At 40.3% G+C, this 19,905-nt stretch overlaps 1 protein-coding gene across 1 annotated transcript; it reads left to right on the top strand.

Annotated features, from left to right (window-relative positions):
- The first annotated feature begins 2,014 nt into the window (after nt 1-2,014).
- CCNL1 (cyclin L1) lies at nt 2,015-18,027 on the top strand. Its single transcript, XM_065410628.1, has 11 exons — nt 2,015-2,385; nt 2,727-2,801; nt 3,089-3,198; nt 10,321-10,441; nt 10,869-10,933; nt 12,502-12,601; nt 12,745-12,849; nt 13,150-13,291; nt 15,786-15,897; nt 16,031-16,129; nt 17,215-18,027. Exons 1-11 carry the CDS (start codon nt 2,122-2,124, stop codon nt 17,561-17,563), a joined length of 1,542 nt encoding a protein of 513 aa, XP_065266700.1. The 5' UTR covers nt 2,015-2,121; the 3' UTR covers nt 17,564-18,027.
- Nucleotides 18,028-19,905: the final 1,878 nt, after the last annotated feature.

Genomic DNA, 19,905 nt, shown 5'->3' with positions numbered 1-19,905 from the left:
CAGGAGCATGGAATGTTGGAAGCAGCAGGTTCAAGTGGAGTTTGGCAGCTGGAATCCAGCTGTCAGAGTTTATATTGGGCTCCTGGAGCCCAGCCCCTAGGTTGGGAAGGCTGATGGGAAAAAGAGGCATGACAAAATACTTCAGCCAGTGGGGCCTCACAGATGGCAAGAGGACTGTTAGCATTTTTGAGGAGGTTGTTTAATGACCTATACAAGAGGAGTGGGTAGCTGCTAACACTGCTGCCACTTCTGTCAGGCACAACACTCAGTGAGGTTCAGTCCCCTCTTCTAGGATGCAAGAGCTGTCAAATACATGAGCTGCCCCTTAAAAGCCCCTACACAAAAATGAAAAATAGGGAAATGGTAGTGCGATGAGGTCGAATTCATCCCTGCTGTAACTCCACAGACTTCACTAGGATGAGTTTTGTCCAATAAATCTAGATTAGAGAGGTTAAAATAAATATAGAAATGCTGATAACACAAAAGGAATGAATTTGGATTAGGAAAGTCTGCAATAAAACGCTGCTGTGGATTATAGTTAAGTATTTGTTGGTTGATTGGTTATTAGTGAATAAGATAAGGCTTAAATAACCCAATGAAGACTACCAAGAGGACCATAATTTCTTCTCCAGTTCTGAGATCAACCCTGTATTAGACACCGAGGAACAGGATAAATATCACCTGTACTGTTGTTCACCCTGGCCACTCCTCAGAACTCTTCTAAGTATTTATGATTTATGGGGATTTCGTGATGGCTATTTTGAGGATCTGGAATACTGGGAAGAGACAGAGGAGAAGTTTCCCCACAAAGATGAGAAGAGGACTGAGCAGGACATAAAAATCCACAAGCCCTAGGGTGAGCATCTTACTAAATTCTGGATCTATGATTCAGAGCTCAGTACTTATACAGTGTTTAGCAAATTTGGTTAAGTTGGTATTTTTATTAATAAAAAATAGCTATACATATTTTTCAAACAGTGGACTTTAGAAGGGATTGTTTTCATTCGTACACGAGCTAATTCTATTTCCCCCCTACAAAAAGGCAGTAATTAAAATATTGACAGAATCTCAACTTTAATACATGGACTGTGCCTATAATGATGGCACTATCATTTGGACAAGGCTTGGTCTTATCTTAAAATTTGGGGCCTCCTGACTGTAAATGAAGGACCAGTTTAGCCAAATAAGATTTTTCTAGAACCATTAAAAATAAATAGGCTTGGAACAGAGATCACACACGTTATGCAGCAGCATTCTGTAGGAAATTACGGCACATATTAAGTGTGAGTCTGGTCCTGGCCTTCTCGATTCCTAATGCATTATTTTTACCAAGGGTGCTGGGACTGGAAACCTCCTCCAAACTTTATCAGTAGGTGCATAGCATCATTCCTACTGCATCCCAACTCTGCCTATGCCCCCCAATGACTGAGCAGGTATGCACGGGTTGCTGCTTATCCCACGTTACAAGGTACTGCGTTTAATGTATAAGCACCTTCCGTCTGATGGCCCTAAAGCCCTTCACAAAGGGAACAGGAGTACTTGTGGCACCTTAGAGACTAACAAATTTATTAGAGCATAAGGTTTCGTGGGCTACAACCCACTTCTTTCTTGTAGCCCACGAAAGCGTATGCTCTAATAAATTTGTTAGTCTCTAAGGTGCCACAAGTACTCCTGTTCTTTTTGCGGATACAGACTAACACGGCTGCTACTCTGAAACTTCACAAAGGGGTGTGTGATTACAGCCATTTTACGGAATGAGGAGACTGAAGCACACACCCGGGGCACTGGGTCTGTGGCAGAGCTGGGTATGGAACCCAGGAGTCCGGGTTCCCAGCGTTGTGCTCTAGTTATGCGCCCCGCGTTCTCATTCTTAACCCGCTTCTCCCAGGCCAGCAGCGAAATGTCCCCGTACCATAGCCCCGCCCACCGCGGGCATTAAGGTCCTAATACGTTCCTGAACGCGTCACCACGGCGCTGAGGCTGTACGCGCGGCGGGACTCTTTTTTCCCAGTGCGCAGCGCGCGGAGGCGCCGCGGTGTACTGCGTCACTAGAAGCCGGGCAGGCCGGGTTATTCTCTGCGTGGCCGGCTCCGGGTGCGGTAGGTTCTGTGCTCAGCGATCATGGCCTCTGCTGCGACCCACACTTCTCCGGCTGCCGCTCCCGCCGCGCCTCCTCCTCCGGCCCCAGCGGCCCCGGGCATCCTCATAGGGGACCGGCTGTACTCGGAGGTGTCGCTCACCATCGACCACTCGCTCATCCCCGAGGAGCGGCTCTCGCCCACCCCCTCCATGCAGGACGGCCTGGACCTGCCCAGCGAGACCGACCTGCGCATCTTGGGCTGCGAGCTCATCCAGGCGGCCGGGATCCTCCTCCGCCTGCCGCAGGTAAGTGTTGGGCCTAGAGCTCCCGCTCCCCCGGGGCTGGGCGGCGGGACGGGCCCTGCGCGCCCCGTTGGCCTTAGGCCGCGGCTCGGCGGGTGAGGAGGCCTTGGCCTCGGAAGGTCACCGCGCGGCTTGGGCCGCAGGGCGAGGGGTGGCGCCGCCATTGTGGCGAGGAGGCGCTGCAGGGAGGGCGCGTGTGTGTGGAGGTCGGAGTGGGGGAGGGGGAGGGCGCCAGCCGGGTGCTTGACACAAAATGGCGGCGGCCTAGTGCCGGAGCCGGCTCCGCTCCCGCCCCGCCGACTGAGCCGGCTCATCTCCCCCTGGCCGGGGGCTTGTGTTCGCAGGTGGCGATGGCGACGGGGCAGGTGTTGTTCCACCGCTTCTTCTACTCCAAGTCCTTCGTCAAACACAACTTCGAGGTGAGTCCCGGCGCGGCCGGCCGGCGTACCCGCTTGTCCCGGGGTGGGGCGCGGGCTGCTTGAGGCTTTCGCCCAGTCCCAGCTTCGTGGGGCTCCTTGGTCCGATCTGCATGGGAACTGCGGGAGGGCACTAGCCCTGCCCCGGGCCCTCCCGGCACTTCCTTAGGGAAGTAGTGTCGGTAAAGCGGCGTTTTTCAGCCTTTAGGGGGTGGTTTCTCCATCTGATTGTGTAACGTGTCCAGTGGGACCTACAAATCTCCGTCTCACGGAAATGGGCTTCTTTTCAGATTGTTGCTATGGCCTGCATCAATCTCGCTTCCAAAATTGAAGAAGCACCTCGTCGTATAAGAGATGTGATAAATGTCTTTCATCATTTGCGCCAGTTAAGAGCAAAAAGGTAAGACTAGCTCTATTTTCAGTATATGCACCCACGATCACTGTAATATATGTCAGATTTATCAAACCAGTTTGATCTTCCAGGCTAAGTCCAACACTCTAAAATTGAGAATTGGCTATTACATACACATTAACGTTTCTGCAGCTGGTCTCCATCAATGTGACTTGGATGATTTGGAAAAGGCAGAAATATATTGCTCTGAAAGCATGATTCATATAGCTGCAGGTCTGAGTATTGGTTCCAATGTAAAGTCTGTTCCTAATTGAATTGGGGGGGTCTTTGAGTTTCTGAAAGGAAGTCTTAGGTATAAGTTTGGTTAGCTGGCAGATTGTTTTGTATTTTTTTTTTTGTTTTTAATCTTTAGGGTAGGTCTACTTTGCTAAAAGTGCTTTGTGAAAATTAAGTAATTCTGTAGTATTTTAGTGACATACCTTGTTAGAATATTCTCTATACTTGGCTACTGTAGACAGTAAAATAGACTGAAGTATATAAGTATAACAGCATTTGTGGTGAGAAGGCAGTATAATAAAGTGACAGTGGAAAGTATGATTTGATCTACAGTGTATGGAGCTTTAATGACACATCATCAGCAAGGAATGTAGGATTGAATTTTGGAAGCTGAGTGCACCTGTGATTACAGAACATGAGTGGTACTTTAATGGTACAGTGAGAACTTTCAAATCAGTAAAATTGAAACTTATATTCATTTATCTGATCTGTGTGTGGTTCTGTGGTGATTCCGCTTTTTGTTTGTAGTGCCGTTTTCAGTTGAGTGCTTAATTTTTGGTTTTTTAAGTGTAAAGCAAGGTTGGTTACATTATTAGATTAAAGAAGGTGCAGGGAATGTGTTTGAAGGGGAGGAATGCTCAATAAATATTTCACAAGAAGGCAATATTTAAACCTGGCTTTTAAACAGTAATTCAGACTTTCTGCAGATATTCATGAAGCCATTTCAGTCGTATTACCTCACCTGTGTTGTCTCTAGTAAACCTACCTAGTTGTATTGACTACGTTGAAAGATACAGAATACAGTAAATTAAAGCTCTGAAGGACTTTCTTTTCTACTAGTTAAAAATAAAACTATTATTTTCTGTATTCTGTCTTGCCAGGCGGAAAGGGGAATTTAAAAAAAAAATATTCTACAACTTGACTTTTTGAAGAAACAGAATAGAAAAAGTTTAGGGAAATTTGTATTTATGGTGAATTTATTTTACATATTCAGTACTTACAATGCACAAAATATAGCCAGTTTGTTAAACTTTCTTTTATTGCCACTTGCTCACCTCTTTAAAGTCAGCTTTAGTAATAGAAAAATTGACTATCTGTGTCTGATTTGAATGGAACCTAGTTTTTAACATGAGGAATTAATGGTTTCTTGCACTTGTTGGCACTGGGAGAATTCTGTAAATTTACAGTTTGGATTCCATGGAATCTCTAGAAGATTACCATTTACCATAATTACGACAAAGGAATCTTCTTATTTGATTACTAAAACTGGTTCACTTAATGTCTCACCTTTGAGCCAGAGACTAAAGGTTAATTGGTGATATAAAAATGCTTTTCTGTGCTATGAGAATAAGAATGAGTTAACTTTTATATGGTGTTGGAAGGATCAGAGAAACTTATTTTTTTCCAGATAGTCTGTTCCAATTCAGAATATCATTTACGCATGTTAAGTGGTGTCTACAATGCATCATGCCCAAAGAGACAGAGATCACTTCTTGACCCATTTGTTAATTCACTTGTAGCGAAATGGGTATCATTGCCTTAAGATTCTGAGAAATGAATCTGCATGAAATTAATCTTAATGTCGAAGTGCGACACTCAGGCTTGCTTTTCTAAAACAAGCTGGATATAAACATTTTTTCTGTACTTTTTACAAGCTTACTAATACGTAAACTGTACACGTTATTAACTTCAGCTCTTTTTTCCCTTGCAACCGACTATACAGCGACCAGCTACATTTACCAAAGCCTGGGTGATGTGGAGTGGTACATAGAGATGAAGCTGTCGTCATGGCAACAGTGAGTGAAGTATCGAAAATCCCCAAGGAGAAGCCAGTGCTCTGAGAATAGGTCACTGGAATCGGGGGACTAACAGGTTGGCCGCTGGTGAACCATTTGGAAGAACTCCTGTATCTTGTTATAAGCTTTTTTCTTTGCTGTCCAGGTTTTTAGTATATTAGTTTAATATTTTTTTATTTGAAGCTAACACTTAGGCTCTATTTAGAATTTTCACTGACATCGTGACACAAGAAGAATTGAAACAGTCTAGTTATGTTACACTTAGTTTTCATATTGCCTTAGTCTAATTTCTGTTAATCTGTAAAGTACTAAAACTGATTTCTGTTGAAGCATTAAATACTCATTCTTTATATCCTTCTTTAGACACTTACTGGTTCCTAGTTCTAACTTTTGCCTCTTACGGTTGAGATTTGATATATAAACTTTGTTGTTCAAGAATACAAAAAAGGCCCTGACCTAGCATACGCACAGTCTTGTGCTTAAAAAAATAAAAAACTTTAACTACCTCACCTGTGCATGTGTTCGCATGATTGGGGCTCAGACGCCTGAATTCTCAAGTCAGAAGCTCATACAAAGCCTTTGGTCAACTAAGTAGCTCACTTCTAGGTAGTAGGCACAGGGCTAAAGATATTTTTTTGACAAATAAATGCTTCTGTTGTATTCTCACTGTGACAATATGCCACGGAGTATTGTACATAAAATTTTTGTGTGCATGAATAAGTACCTGTGGTATTAAATTGAAAGCCTGTTTTTCATAACCGCACACTAAGAACTTGTTCTTTTGCAATATATGAAAACATACTTGACTGCATATGTTGAGCCATGTTTAGCATGTGGAACATAAGTTGCAGTTGATGTGGGTTATAGCCCTTGGTTTTTGCTAACTATATTATATATAAACACCCACTCCTCCTCTGACATCAGTTTTATAGTCTTATGAACTGATTTAAGGGAAGCTTTTAGGAAGCCACTCTTACTTTTACATCATCAGTGAAATAACTTCATGACGTTGGCTTGTAATATATGCAAATCTTGACGCCTGCAGTGTTTCAGTTAGAATATCACACAAAATAGAACTCTTATTTCATCTTTTGTCACATTAAATAATGTGACAAATTTCAGGCTCTTTCAGTGGCAATGAGCGATCTGAGTGGATCACATCTGTGGTGTGAGGTATTTTTAATGTTTACAAATGTTAATTAGGGTTTTTCTTTCATCTTCTGTTTCTCTTATCCATCTGCTTTCTAATGGAAACAGAAAAAATGTTCTAATATCAGTATCAAAGGTGGTGATTCCAATTAGGAGTGGTAAAAGATAGAAGAGACTGCACTTTTGGCAGTTCATTTAATTATTAGTATTACAAAACGTCCTCGTTTTATGGTCTGATTCACTAGTCATAGTTTTAGATTATTTTGTGACTAACCTTCAATGTTAGGCTATCTAGGTTATGGCCACTAGCTCCATGTTCTGCGTACATATTTCCTTTCTAGTGAAACTTGGCACTTTAACTGTAATGATGATATTGCAAGGTAGACTGTTGGGTGCAGTGTTCAGGAAGAGAATCTGAAAGCTGCTTTGGGATGCACTTCTGATGCGTAGGTAGAGTAGACATCTCAATAGTCGTTGCAGCACTTGATCTTCCCTCCTCCTCTTCCCTCCCCCCCCCCCCCCCTTTCAGGCCAGCAGCAAAATGGCTATTCAGAGTGTTGCGCACAATGAAAATCCTTATGACCGAGGACATTTGCAGGAAGAAGCAGTGGCAACTTTTTCTTTCCTCTTACTAGGAGATAGGTGCAAATTAAGAAGTTTTAGAACTAACATGCCATCTTAAGAATGGTGTAAATTCCTAATTATTCTTTAAAAAGCAACAGAGAGTCCTGTGGCACCTTTAAGACTAACAGATGTATTGGAGCATAAGCTTTCGTGGGTGAATACCCACTTCGTCAGACGCATGTGTAATTATTCTTTGTTAGCTTAAAAATTTAAGACTTAATTTCTGTCACCAGTAGGGCACAATTGACTGCCTTTTATGCAGAATCATATTTGTGATAAAGTAGATAAATCCAAAATTGCACGTCATGAGTCTTCCATTTCTTTTAATGCTATCTAGATGCTATGAACATAAGTTCTTTCTCTGGACTCTTTGTTAAGATTGTAGTACCATAAAACTGATGTCCCTGATGAACATGGTGCATGTCTGGGTAACTGAGTAAAACAGACATCCTTTAATGGCTTGATTATCTTCCCTTCCCTATCATTTTGGTGCTGAGGGCCTACTGCTCAAGTAGGTGCTGTAAGTACTCAGCCCCTCTGAAAATCAGACTACAAATATGGAGTACTTCATAATTCTATTTTCTAATCTTTCTGGTGGTTATAGGTCTGGATAGCATTGTAGGTCTTCATAATATGTTGGAGTTTCTTATGTAGTTCGAGAATTCGTCTTTGCAAAAGCCTATATTAATGGAAGGTAGGAAATAACCATTGTATATGAACTGCTGTAACAAACGACTACAGTAGGCCTATAAAAATGGTCAGACTCGGTCCTGACTTGTGGACTTAAGTGTTCAGTGAGATGTTTCTCTGTCACTTATCACAAAGTAGCATACTACTAACAAGAGGAGGAGTTGAATAGATACAGCTAAACTATCAAGTTTTTTGCCTTGAAACATAATGGTTTTGCTAATATTTTGGTTGTTAGACTCATAAATAAAATATAATATCCAAGTTAATACTGTCTCTGAAATGCTTTAGCTAGGCTTCAGAATAAGCCTACCTTTAGTATTCTAACCCAAGCAGTTTATCTAAAATCCCACCCTAAGCATTTAAGATAAGTCTCAGCATATCTTAAAACTCATCAGGAGACACTAAAAGTATTGAATCCCTGCTGCCCTAATAGTTCTTCAAAAATTCCTCCTTTAGCAATGATCCCCTCCTAAAAGTAAGAGGAGATATTTTGATAACTGGGTTGTAATCTTTGCAGTATCTGAAGTGGAATAAGCTGCATATAGTCTGTACTTATTAGACAAGTCATTGTCAAATATTTACTTGTCTGTGGGAAACAGATTTAATAAGATTGATGGCATAATCACACGTCCCCAGGTATTTCTATCCCTATAGAAGATTCGAATGAGTTTGTTTCCAGATTTGGTAACTTGCTGCATTTTACCTTATGTACATGATGATGATCTTAAACATGTGACAACTATAGAGAATTGAGATACTACTGATTCAGCTTCACTTTAAAAAACCAAACATTTGTTGACTTTTTTTCCTCAGTTGAACAATGATTCATAAACTAGTTACTCCTGCTTAAAACGTGGGTGACTATGCTTTAGTGCAGCAGGGGTGGTCAATAGGTGGACTGCGGGCCAAATCCAGACTTTTGAATGGATCCCGAAATCTATTTATTTTACTTATTATTAATTTACTATTTTATATATATATATATATATATATATATATACACACCTTACCTATAACGTGACCAAGACAAAAAATAGACTACCCCTTTAAACAATGTAATGTCTTATTAGCAAAGTAGACTCAGAGTTTGAGGAATATAACAGTTTTTGAATAGATGTTCTTTGAGATTCTTGTAGTTATGTACATCAGTAAAATGCAGTTTAATGACAAATTTTGAGCTGTCATGGAATTAGTAATTTAGAGTGCTCCCAGGTCATACAGTTAATCCAAACATCAAAGGCATTCCAAAGTTCATCTTGCAATATATTTGGCCCCATCCTGCCAGCAGGGGGAACTAGACCACTAATTACTTCCCTCAGTGGTCCAGCTGGAAGAAGTGAGTTGCAGACTGGTGGTCTCTGAAAGAGGTGTTATAAGTACCACATTTATTATGCTGAGTTGCATCTGCAGTCTTTCTGTACTGATGGATATTGCATCTTTGCAGTCAAATCATAATGTAGAAAAGTTTTGCTGGGAATGCTGGAGATAAGTTAAATAATGCAATTTGATTCACTTTTTTGAAGTATAATTAGTTACTGAGGGGATAAACTGTTATCCTTTGACTTGTATAACACCCAAAATATGCTGTGTACTTTAGAGGCATATAAGACAGGTCCCTGCTCTAAGACCTTGTAAGCTAAATCAACAGTATAAAGAAAAAATGTAGACAAAAATGAGTTAGGAAGCAAAAGCCTAGGAAAAGGGAGGAATAAACAAAATAGGATATGTTGCTTGGTTGCTATACTGTGCAGTAATTCGTGCCGTTGTGGGTTGTTTTTGGAGACTTTACCTTTTTAATTACCTGAATACAATATATTGCAGGACTGTGGGTGGAGACATTGGAAATTGCATGACATACCAGGTTTGTGTATCTTTCTGTTTGAGAGTTCTTACCTTGCAAACGTTTGATGTACTGAACTGCACCCATTAGTTTTTCTAATAGCTCAGTATTCCAGGGGGGTTGTTCCTTTTCTTGGTGTCCTGCTTTGTGTAAAAGGATGCCCCGCAGTGTGTAATTTTCGGAGTCCTCTTTGCTCAGAGGTCACTGGTGGTCTCTTTTGAAGCTCCCTTGGAAATTCTATTTACTCTTTTTAAATCTGATCTTGGTACACTTGCTTTCTTTCAAATTTTGATATGGACTCTTCCCTTTTGTCCTATGCATAGGCAATTCCAGTACAATAAAACATTAACTTGCTTAAATTAAACTTAGTAATGGCTGATACAGCACTTAAATAGTTAAACAAGCCTTTTGCTAGAGGTAATGGTTAGTGTATTCAGATTATTTTCATTGCTCACTTTCAAATGTTGGTACTGTAGGTATCTGAAATTTGCATTATAAATTGTAAATCACATTATTTTAGTTTTGAGACTGGAAGGCAGTTTGCACAGTCAGTAACAGAGGACTAATGTTAGCAAGATGGCAGTCTTAGTTTAGCCATAATCAGAGCTAAGCTACAGGAATTACAGGTTGAAACTAAACTAGTTTAAACTTGGACAGCACAAGATTAATGCTTAAACTTGCTTGCAGGAGTTTAAAACAGGTTTCTGTTGCCATTAGTTGGTTGGAAGGGAAAACAGAGATGCAACTATTCTGGATATGCAAAACAGTTTTGATTTTATTTCTTACAAACTATAGGACTCCAAGCCCCTTGATACTTGATCAGAACTACATAAACACCAAAAATCAAGTAATCAAAGCAGAAAGGAGGGTACTGAAGGAGTTGGGATTTTGTGTTCATGTCAAGCATCCACATAAGGTGAGTTGTCAAATGAAATACATGCTTTCAAGTATTGAGCTGCCTTGACAGCATCTCTGTGAGCTGTAATAGAAGAAATGCAGGTTTGGAAGTGACCCGGGGTCTCCCTCCCACACCCCTCTACAGGTAACTGGAGTTAATTGTCCACACAGCGGAAACATTTGGCCGATTAGTAGCTTGTGGTTGCCTTGGTAGAAGTCACTTGCCTACACTATGGCAGAGGTGACAGTCCTGTAAAGGTTGTAAAATTGGGGCTATGTCTCAATGGACAAGAAGAACTAGATGTGTATGGGTTTACAGCCTTTGCTGTGGGATTAAGTAGAAAACCACCACGTAAAAATATAAGAAAATTGTTTCTTGTGTTAAAAACATGCATCTATCGCTTTTCCTCGTGTGTTAAAGTTGAGTTTTTTCTCTTATCCCTCAGATCATTGTTATGTATTTACAAGTCTTAGAATGTGAACGTAATCAAACCCTCGTTCAGACAGCCTGGTAAGTTCATTCTTTTCCATTTTTCCTAGCCAGGAAAATAGTAGCAGAAATAACAAGCTTGATGTCCCATATGCAAAGCATTGAGCTGTAAGTTCTAGATTAAAATATACACATTTCACAATACATTTAATGCTTGTTTCTGCTTACTATTTTCATGGTTTGATTAACTTACTTTAATGGAGAACTCAATTTAACTTTGTTCTTTTTTCTACTCTTTAATTAAAGGGTAGTCCATGATGGTAAGTCATAGAACTCTGCCCTCTGCACCACAGCTCACCTGGGGATGGCCTGATTGGCTGCCCTTCTCTCCAGTCAATCCAGTGCAAGCTCTCATCCGAGATTCACTGAAGTGGTCCATATCCATCTGGCAGCATCTTCTAGTTCTGTCCGGGTGTCAAAAGGATTTGTATATTTGCTTCTAGAAGTAACTGTTCAACATGTTTCTAAATGTATATTTGTTGCCTACCTATTTACTTTAGTGTATCCAAAGGACCCATGGACACATTTTGGATTGACTACTTTCAACCAATATGGATTCAGTTGACTTAATTAAGCTTGGATTATGAAGTTACTTACAGTGAATACAGCATGCTCATAATTTCTTATCATAGTATTTAGAAACTGAACATTGGGCACCATTTTATATAAATCACTGGTGATTGGTTGTGCTGTTAACTTCTGTAATTCACATGTTATAAATTTTTAGAGCTGTCCCTGAAGTTCAAAAGTCATTATTGGCATAACAATACTTGACAATACTAGCTTGGTAGAGGAAAAGTGCTATAATTTAGTAAGTGTGAAGTTAACTATGCAATTTGTAGTAACCAGTCCCAATGATTATTGAAAGATGCAGTTATTTTTAACTTTATCCAACACAGGGTTAAATGGTTGACACAGGGCAAGCAGCTAAGATGGTTATCTGCTTCCAAAATAGAATAAATAAAGTTGAAGCAGAGCTGGTGTATTATGTGGAACATTTAACAGACTTTATTGGTCATATGTTTAGCTACCTCATAATGGTAGTGGATATAAAAGTATATCAGTTCTTAAACACTTGAGTTTCAGACAAAAAAGGATTTACCTCTTGGGTAGAGGGCTTTCATTGCTTAGTGACAGTAAACACCTACAGAAAAACATGCTTGGCTGATCATATAACTGGACAAACTATTCGTTAGACTTTATAGATTTGTAAAGTTTAGTTTGATGGACACTTCATAGAATATCCTAAAGTATTTGGGGAAAAAATGAATTTTAACCATAAAATTTGCAAAAATCCCTCATTTGGTGACATTCAGAGAGTTCTGTTTCTAAGTGAGAAGTAGTTCTTGCATTGGGACTTCAGAGCAATGACAATGGTGCATATTTTGATGTTACAAAAGTGAAGCAACAAATTCAAAATGTTAAACCCTTTAAAACTACAGTGGTGGTAGTACTACAGTCTAAAAAAGGCAATAAGTATATGTAAGTTAAAGAAAAAATAATAAAGTAGATTGAGTCTCCAGTTTTGTTTCTTTAAACTGAAAGTGATAAGTGAACATGAGACGAACTTGTAATTAACTTTTTTTTAGGAATTACATGAATGACAGTCTTCGAACTAATGTGTTCGTTCGTTTTCAACCAGAGACAATAGCATGTGCTTGTATTTATCTTGCTGCTAGAGCTCTTCAGGTAAGCGTGTTTGTGTTTAATTGCTTGGGATTGGCATAGTCATTATTAGTAACTTTGTTTTTGTTCCCGGAAAACCTCTGTAATGATACTAAAGGTCAGATTTCTTTGATCTTTAGATATTAAGGCTTAATTCTGTCTTTTAGATTCCACTGCCTACCCGTCCTCATTGGTTTCTACTCTTTGGCACCACAGAAGATGAGATTCAGGAGATATGTATAACAACTCTGAAGCTTTATACGAGGAAAAAGGTAGCTTGTGTTTAGAATTGACTAACTTAAATGAAGATAAAGTTAGCATTGCCAAGTAGGGTGTGTATGTTGGAGTTTGAACACATATGTGAACACGTACAATTAAAAATCTACCAGAAAAAAGCTCCCCTGTATTCACCATTCCCTCCTTGGGGAAGAGCATGAGAGAGTGAATCACATATAACCCATGTTAGATATGTTGCTTAATGCATGGGTGTCAGATACAATAATAGGTGTGGTACATTGATTAGAGTAATCTTGGTCCAAAATCTTGACAGTGCATATTCCTCTCTTAAACAGCCTAATTATGAATTGCTGGATAAAGAAGTAGAAAAGAGAAAAATGGCATTACAGGAAGCTAAACTTAAAGCAAAAGGATTAAACCCAGATGGTACTCCAGCTCTCTCAACACTGGGTGGCTTTTCTCCTGCTTCCAAACCATGTAAGTTACAATGCAAGCAACAGTCCTGTAGGAAGATGTCTATATATAATGAATCTCTTCTGATTCTATACCTTGATGCAGTAGAAGGAATGAGATGTAAAATTTCTCATTCTCCATTGAGAGTTGTGAAGTTATGTTAAACGTTTCATATGGTTAAAGCTAGAGGATAACATTTTAATTACTTTCGGTTACTGGATTTTCATTGTCACCCATTATTGGCAATCTGCAATAATGTGATATTGAAGGAAAATTGCAATATCGATTAGATGCTCATTATGTCATACTACTTGGTTAATGCCACTTAATGGTACACATTCAGCATATGCATCACTGTATCTTTACTGTGGAAGTACATAATAAATACTGAAAGCTTGTAAGTATGGCTTGTGTGAGTAAGTGGGATTTTCATATGCCAGTGTTTCTGAAATGCAATAGAACATTTAAAGTGACACTGTTAACTTGAAATCTAGTCACATGACACAACTCAATTCCTCTTTTAACAGATGTGCCTGCTCATTATTTTCCTTGTGCTAGGTATTTCTAAAAATTGTTTTAAAACATCTTTCAGTATGTGTTTATCCATCAAGGTACAGTAGGACCACTGCAATTCAAAGCTGGGAATGTGAACAATTCAGAAATCTAGAAATGGAAGCTCCAGTAGCAGTGCAGTCTTGGCAATAATCTAGAATAGGCACAGTGCATAGAACATAGCTTTAGTTATACATTTAACAGACCAGCCAATAATTAAAATTATGCTGTAAAGAACTTTAAAAGGATCCTGTCAGTTTAGAACATACAAGTCTCAACTTTTTGCCAATACATCTCTTTCAATTATATTTTTAACGTTTAAATTCCAGTAGCACTTAAAGGCCACAGCTAGGTTGGGCATGATTATACTAGGCAATGTACAAACACACAGTAAATGATTACAGTACATTATCTGAAGACTAGAGCAAATGTATAGAAACTAAATCTTTATTTTGTTTTGTATCTTTCAAAGTAACAGCTATTCCTTGAGAACTTGCAATTTGGTTGAACTTTGAAAGTTCTTTGAAGTAGTGCATGTAAAAGTCCCTTATGGACTCCTAAAGGGAGGGTGAGGGGATAATTTTATGTATGGCTAGCTCCCTCAAAGCTGAATGAAAATGGGATTTGAGGGCGTTCAGAACAAGCCAGCAACTCAATTTGTAATGGTAATTCTGCCGTTGGTTAGTCGAGGCATAAGATAAAACCTTCCTCTCAAATAACATCCAGTACGTGGTGCAATTCATGGCATTGGTTTTGAAATGAAACCCTAAATGTTTTGCTCGTGGTTAGATGACCTGATTGTGTGGGTCCATGAGCTTACGTGCTCAAGCTAGTACAGTAAAAGCTGTGTTATCCAGCACTTTACCAACCGGAAAGTTCTAGAAACTGACATTTCTGATATCTCCCAATACAAATTAAAAGTATGGTTGGCGTAGGACTGGCAGGCTCCCTGCCTGGCTCTGTGGGGCTCCCCAGAAGCAGCAACGTGTGGTGGAGGAATGGCCACAGGGCTCTGTGCACTCCTAGCTCCGCAGCTCCTATTGGCCATAGAGCTGTGGGGAGTTCGGGGGGGGGGGAGCACCTGCAGGCAGAGGCAGCATGCAGAGCCACCTGACCGCACCTCCACCTAGGAGCAGCAGGGACATATTGCCGATTGTGGGCGGCCACCCAAGGTGAGTGCTGCCTGGATTCAGCACCCCGCAATCCTTCCTGTGCCCCCTCCCCAGCCCTGAGCCCATCCCACACCCAAACTCCCTCCCAGAGCCTGCGCCCCGCACCCCTTCCCATGCCCCAGCCCTGAGCCCCCTCCTGCACCCAGACTCCCTCCCTCCATTGGTAAGTATAACGCTTAGTTAACCAGAATTTTTGACTAAACCCATGCCGGACAACAAAGCTTTTACTGTAGTAAGATAAGTTTCATATCTTAACTAAGCAAGAACACCTTGGCTGCAGCTCTCAATGAGACCAACTAGAACTGGCTTCTGTTCTCAGAATTTTGTTCCAACAGCCTAATTCTGACTTCAGGACAAGGTACAAGGGCTATCTATTTTCCCAGGGTTCTACGAAGTATGTGTGAGGGGAGCGGGTTAGAGCAGGGTATTACTCTTGATGGAGAGACATACTTCATCTTGTTTCATAATTTGTGCCTATTACATGTACCTTGGGCGAAAGGATAAATACATCTTTAAAGAAAAAAACGCATTAGACAGTGTACTTGCCATCGTATGATTTACAGACTACTTAAATAAAAGGATTTTACTGGTGTCTTTAATGTAGTATTTTCACTTACAGGAGCAGCTACTAAATGGAAAGAGGAAAGCAGCAGTCAGCATTAAAAGTTTTTAAGTTAGCGCTTATATAAAGTTAACACTTGCATAAAATGTACCAAAAAATCCTGTTCCTTGATGGCAAATTCTACCACTAGTGTATAACATCTTAACCTTGAATTATTTGCTCTCATTCTTAGCTTCCCCAAGAGAAATGAAAACTGAGGAGAAAACGCCAGTATCTGTGAATGCCAAAACTATTAAAAAAGAACCAGAAGAAAGGCAACTAGCTTCAGAGAGTCCTTACAATGGGTAGGAGAAATCTGGCTTTTTAAGCCAGTCAAACTTAAGTCAGGCACTTTCAAATGAGTCCTTGCCATCTAGTTTTGTGAAAATAAATTTGCTTTTGCTAAGTGTAATTTTCAAATTTTCTTTTTAATTTAAGCATGAGAAAAGAAAGCAAGAGAAGTAGAAGCAGCAGAAGTGCTAGTAGATCAAGGTCAAGAACAAAGTCACGGTCTAGATCTCATACTCCTAGGAGACAGTAAGTAAAATAGTACTTTTTGATTGCTAAATGACTGACTTGTTTTAAGAGAATAATTCAAAATGGCATTCCATATAGTAGATGGTCTTACAATAGTTAGAGGGATTTGCTGTTAGTAAACTATTATAGTATCACACAGTTGTACTGGTATCCAGTAGATATTCAAATGCACATGGTAGTGGATGAAAATCAGTGGTATAAGAATATCCATACATTCTTAAGATAAATCAACTATAATACTAAAACTCAACTATGGCAGAGAGTAAGGTCCTCTTACGGTTTTTGTTTGAAAATCATCATTTGCACCTAAGTTTTCCATTTTAAATATGAGAATTTTCTTAAGCACTTCCCTTAAAACGGTAGGAGTAGTTGTATGTCTGAAAGTGCTATAAGAAATTGAGTCTCTTATGCAACCAAATTTTGAAATTTTCAATGCATGTTGTAACCTCCTCCCCAAATATCTGAAGTATATATAAGATCCATATTAAGGAACATGTGTGGAAATGTTTTAGCCATTTAAATGTATAGCTTTGGAGAACAAATCTTGTTCTGTGGATACCCATTTATCATTTGCACTGTTAGGAGTTGAACACATGTACAAATCTTTAGCTATTGATGCAAAGAAAACCCTGTATCAGTGTTTTTAACCAATGCAGTGTCTACTGGAGTTTGTAAAGAGCCTTAAATGATGATTCAGGGATGTGAACGATCTCAAATCTGTGATCAAACTTATTTGGCATGTCACTATTAACACTTCACTGCCCACAGCATGTAAAAAAGAGTAAGCATAGAAAGAACTACAATCTACGCTTGAGTGGTTGCTTATGTTGAGCTTTCAATACCACTGAGTGGGTTGAAGGTGGAGTGGAGTTGCTTTGCTCTTGATGAGGGGGGAAGCTCAGCTTTCAAAAGTTTGGAACACACTGTTAAAGTACTTTGTCTAACAATAGGATGCTTATGCCCTGTACTTGATGGATGCTTATTGACTTTTTTCAAACCTGTTTAAAATTGAGGCAGTTGTATAAGTTTTATTTTCACAGCATACAAAGATGTAAACATCCTAATTTTAACTTTTTTTTTGTAAGTTACAATAATAGGAGGAGTCTATCAGGAACATACAGCTCAAGGTCAAGAAGCAGGTCCCGCAGTCACAGTGGCAGTCCTCACAGACATCATAATCATGGATCTCCACACCTAAAAGCCAAGCACAGCAGGGATGAGTTGAAGAGTGCAAATAGACATGGTCACAAAAGGAAAAAATCTCGCTCGCGTTCTCAGAGTAAATCCAGGGATCACGCCGAGGCTGCCAAGAAACACAGGCATGAACGGGGACATCACAGGGACAGGCGTGAAAGATCCCGCTCTTTTGAGAGATCTCATAAAGGCAAGCACCATAGCAGCAGTCGTTCAGGACATAGCAGACACAGGCGTTAAGTTTTGGGCCTGTACCTGATTTTAGTTAAACCTGTATATAATACAGTGTATGGACTGTGAGATTGGAGAAGAAACTGATTAGGAATTGATTTATTTAAAGTCCAACATCTAATTTTCTAAAACATGTAGGACATTTTTCTTTGGAAGAACTATGTTAAATTTTTGCACATAAAATACCTTAGCAGTATCAAACGATTGAAAATAATGATCAGGTTAAATTGTACGTATTAGAGTTGTGTGTTGTTTATCAATATCAGAACTGGAGAACATATTTCTGTTTAAAAAAAGTACCTTATTTTTATACAGGCCAATTGCAGACGCTTATATTTAAGTATAGTTATTTGTCTAAACAATGGTGGATACTTTCTTACACTGGTTTTAGTCTGCATGTGTATAAAGATTTTTACAAGAAATAAAATATAGCGCTGTTTTTTACTGCTCTGTTGAATTAAATTGTTCTAATTATTACCAAAGCTAATTCGGAGCAAACTGCTTTGTTAGACTGAATTATCACCCCCACTGTTGATACCTCAAATAAGATTTGAAATATTTAAACACAGAGCTTGTAGATGGTACTGAATCTTTTTACTGCCTGTGTTGTTGGAGTAGTATCTTGTTTCCCATAGGGTGGGTCCCAACTCACAGTTGGTCAGGGGAAGGTTCCAGATGTGTTGCCATGATTTAGGATTTTTTAAAATGGGTGTTGGGATAGGAGAGTGATGCTCATGTTATGCCTTGAGCCTGCCCCACATGTGCCTTGGAAGCGCAGCCCCCAAACTCTCACTTCCACTGGGTCAGGGGAGCAGGATTCAGGTGGTCAGAAGTGGCCAGAGCCAGCGAGTGCAGTCAACAGCCTGCTAGCAATTGCAGACTGGCTGTAGAGAGGGAAAGGGGCAGGCAGGGCTAGGAGAACAAGAGCAAGGAGGCTTAGGGGGAGCCCAGCAGGTAGTTTTGGGGTTTGGTTAGGAAGGAGGGGGGGCAAACGGGGGGCTGAGTTAATATAGTATTGCGGTTTAAAGTTATATCTATTTAGATTGGGTGTGTATAATGGTGGGTCCCCAAAAACACAACACAGTTGATGAGGGTTGCCTTCGTAAAACGTTTGGGAGCCACTGACATAAAATAGTCGTCTTGATTTAAAAGTGCAGTGCTAGGCAGTATTTTTGAAAATATTTTCACTTTAAGGCTGCTACAAAACAAGTCACAAATATTAAACCACACTAATTTTCACAAAAGAACTACATGATCACAATCAACAATAGAGAACCTAGTCACTTCATCTTGGTTTGTCTGAATGCCAGTCTAATTGTTGGGGAAGGGGTTAAAATTTAACTGATATGGGCTGCAATAAGATGTAGTGCAATATTTCCTGATGCTCCGTCGTCTTTGTGTGCTCATATGCCTAACACCCATGTCTTCATCCTGTCCCCATTTCTGTTTGGCTTTGAGAGGGAGACCAGGCATAGGGGAGAATCAGGCCAGCCTCCAGTTGCTCACTGCAATTGCTGGGTGGCTACTGTCTAACATCCTTATCTTTGGGCTGGTCTACACTGGGGGGGGGGGGGGGGGATCGATCCAAGATACGCAACTTCAGCTACGCGAATAGTGTAGCTGAAGTCGAAGTATCTTGGATCGAATTACCTGGGGTCCAGACGGCGTGGGATCGATGGCCGCGGCTCCCCCGTCGACTGCGCTACCGCCGCTCGCTCTGGTGGAGTTCCGGAGTCAACGGTGAGCGCGTTTGGGGATCGATGTATCGCGTCTTAACGAGACACAATATATCGATCCCGGATAAATCGATTGCTACCCGCCGATATGGCGGGTAGTGAAGACTTACCCTTTGTCTTGTTCGGTAGTGCCATCTGTGTCAGGATCAAACCTGTCAAACTGGCAAAGGTCTAGTCTGCTTTCTACTATAGTATTTAGCTCTAATGTCAACCTGTGCTGGCATCTCTTATAGCAGGGGGTGGTGAAGAGACCCATTTAGTTATGGAAGGGCCTGAGTTCTAGCAAGCTCCTCGGAGGAGCAATCTACAGAGGAAGCCTCAAGGCAACTGACCCAGGCATGTTGAAGGCTGGGTAGTCTACTTGGCTATGACTACTTACTCTCTTGCACCTCTCCTCCAGCTCCTTCCCCCATTCCCATTTTGCAATTGACTGTTTTCCATTCCCATACTTGCCTACTTTTTTCTCTTCATTCTCACACTTGTATATTAACCTTTCAAATATGGAAACATTTGAGAGCAGCATAATATAAGTGGTAGTCTTAGATGCTGTCATCTGACACGAAGATGTGTCACTCCCTGCTAAGGAATTGACATCCAGTACTGTCTTTTCTGTTC

The sequence above is a fragment of the Emys orbicularis genome, chromosome 9, assembly GCF_028017835.1.
Source record: "Emys orbicularis isolate rEmyOrb1 chromosome 9, rEmyOrb1.hap1, whole genome shotgun sequence".
Lineage (NCBI taxonomy): Eukaryota > Metazoa > Chordata > Testudines > Emydidae > Emys > Emys orbicularis.
The sequence above is the reverse complement of the archived record's forward strand: the minus strand, read 5'-3'. Positions and strand labels throughout refer to the sequence as shown.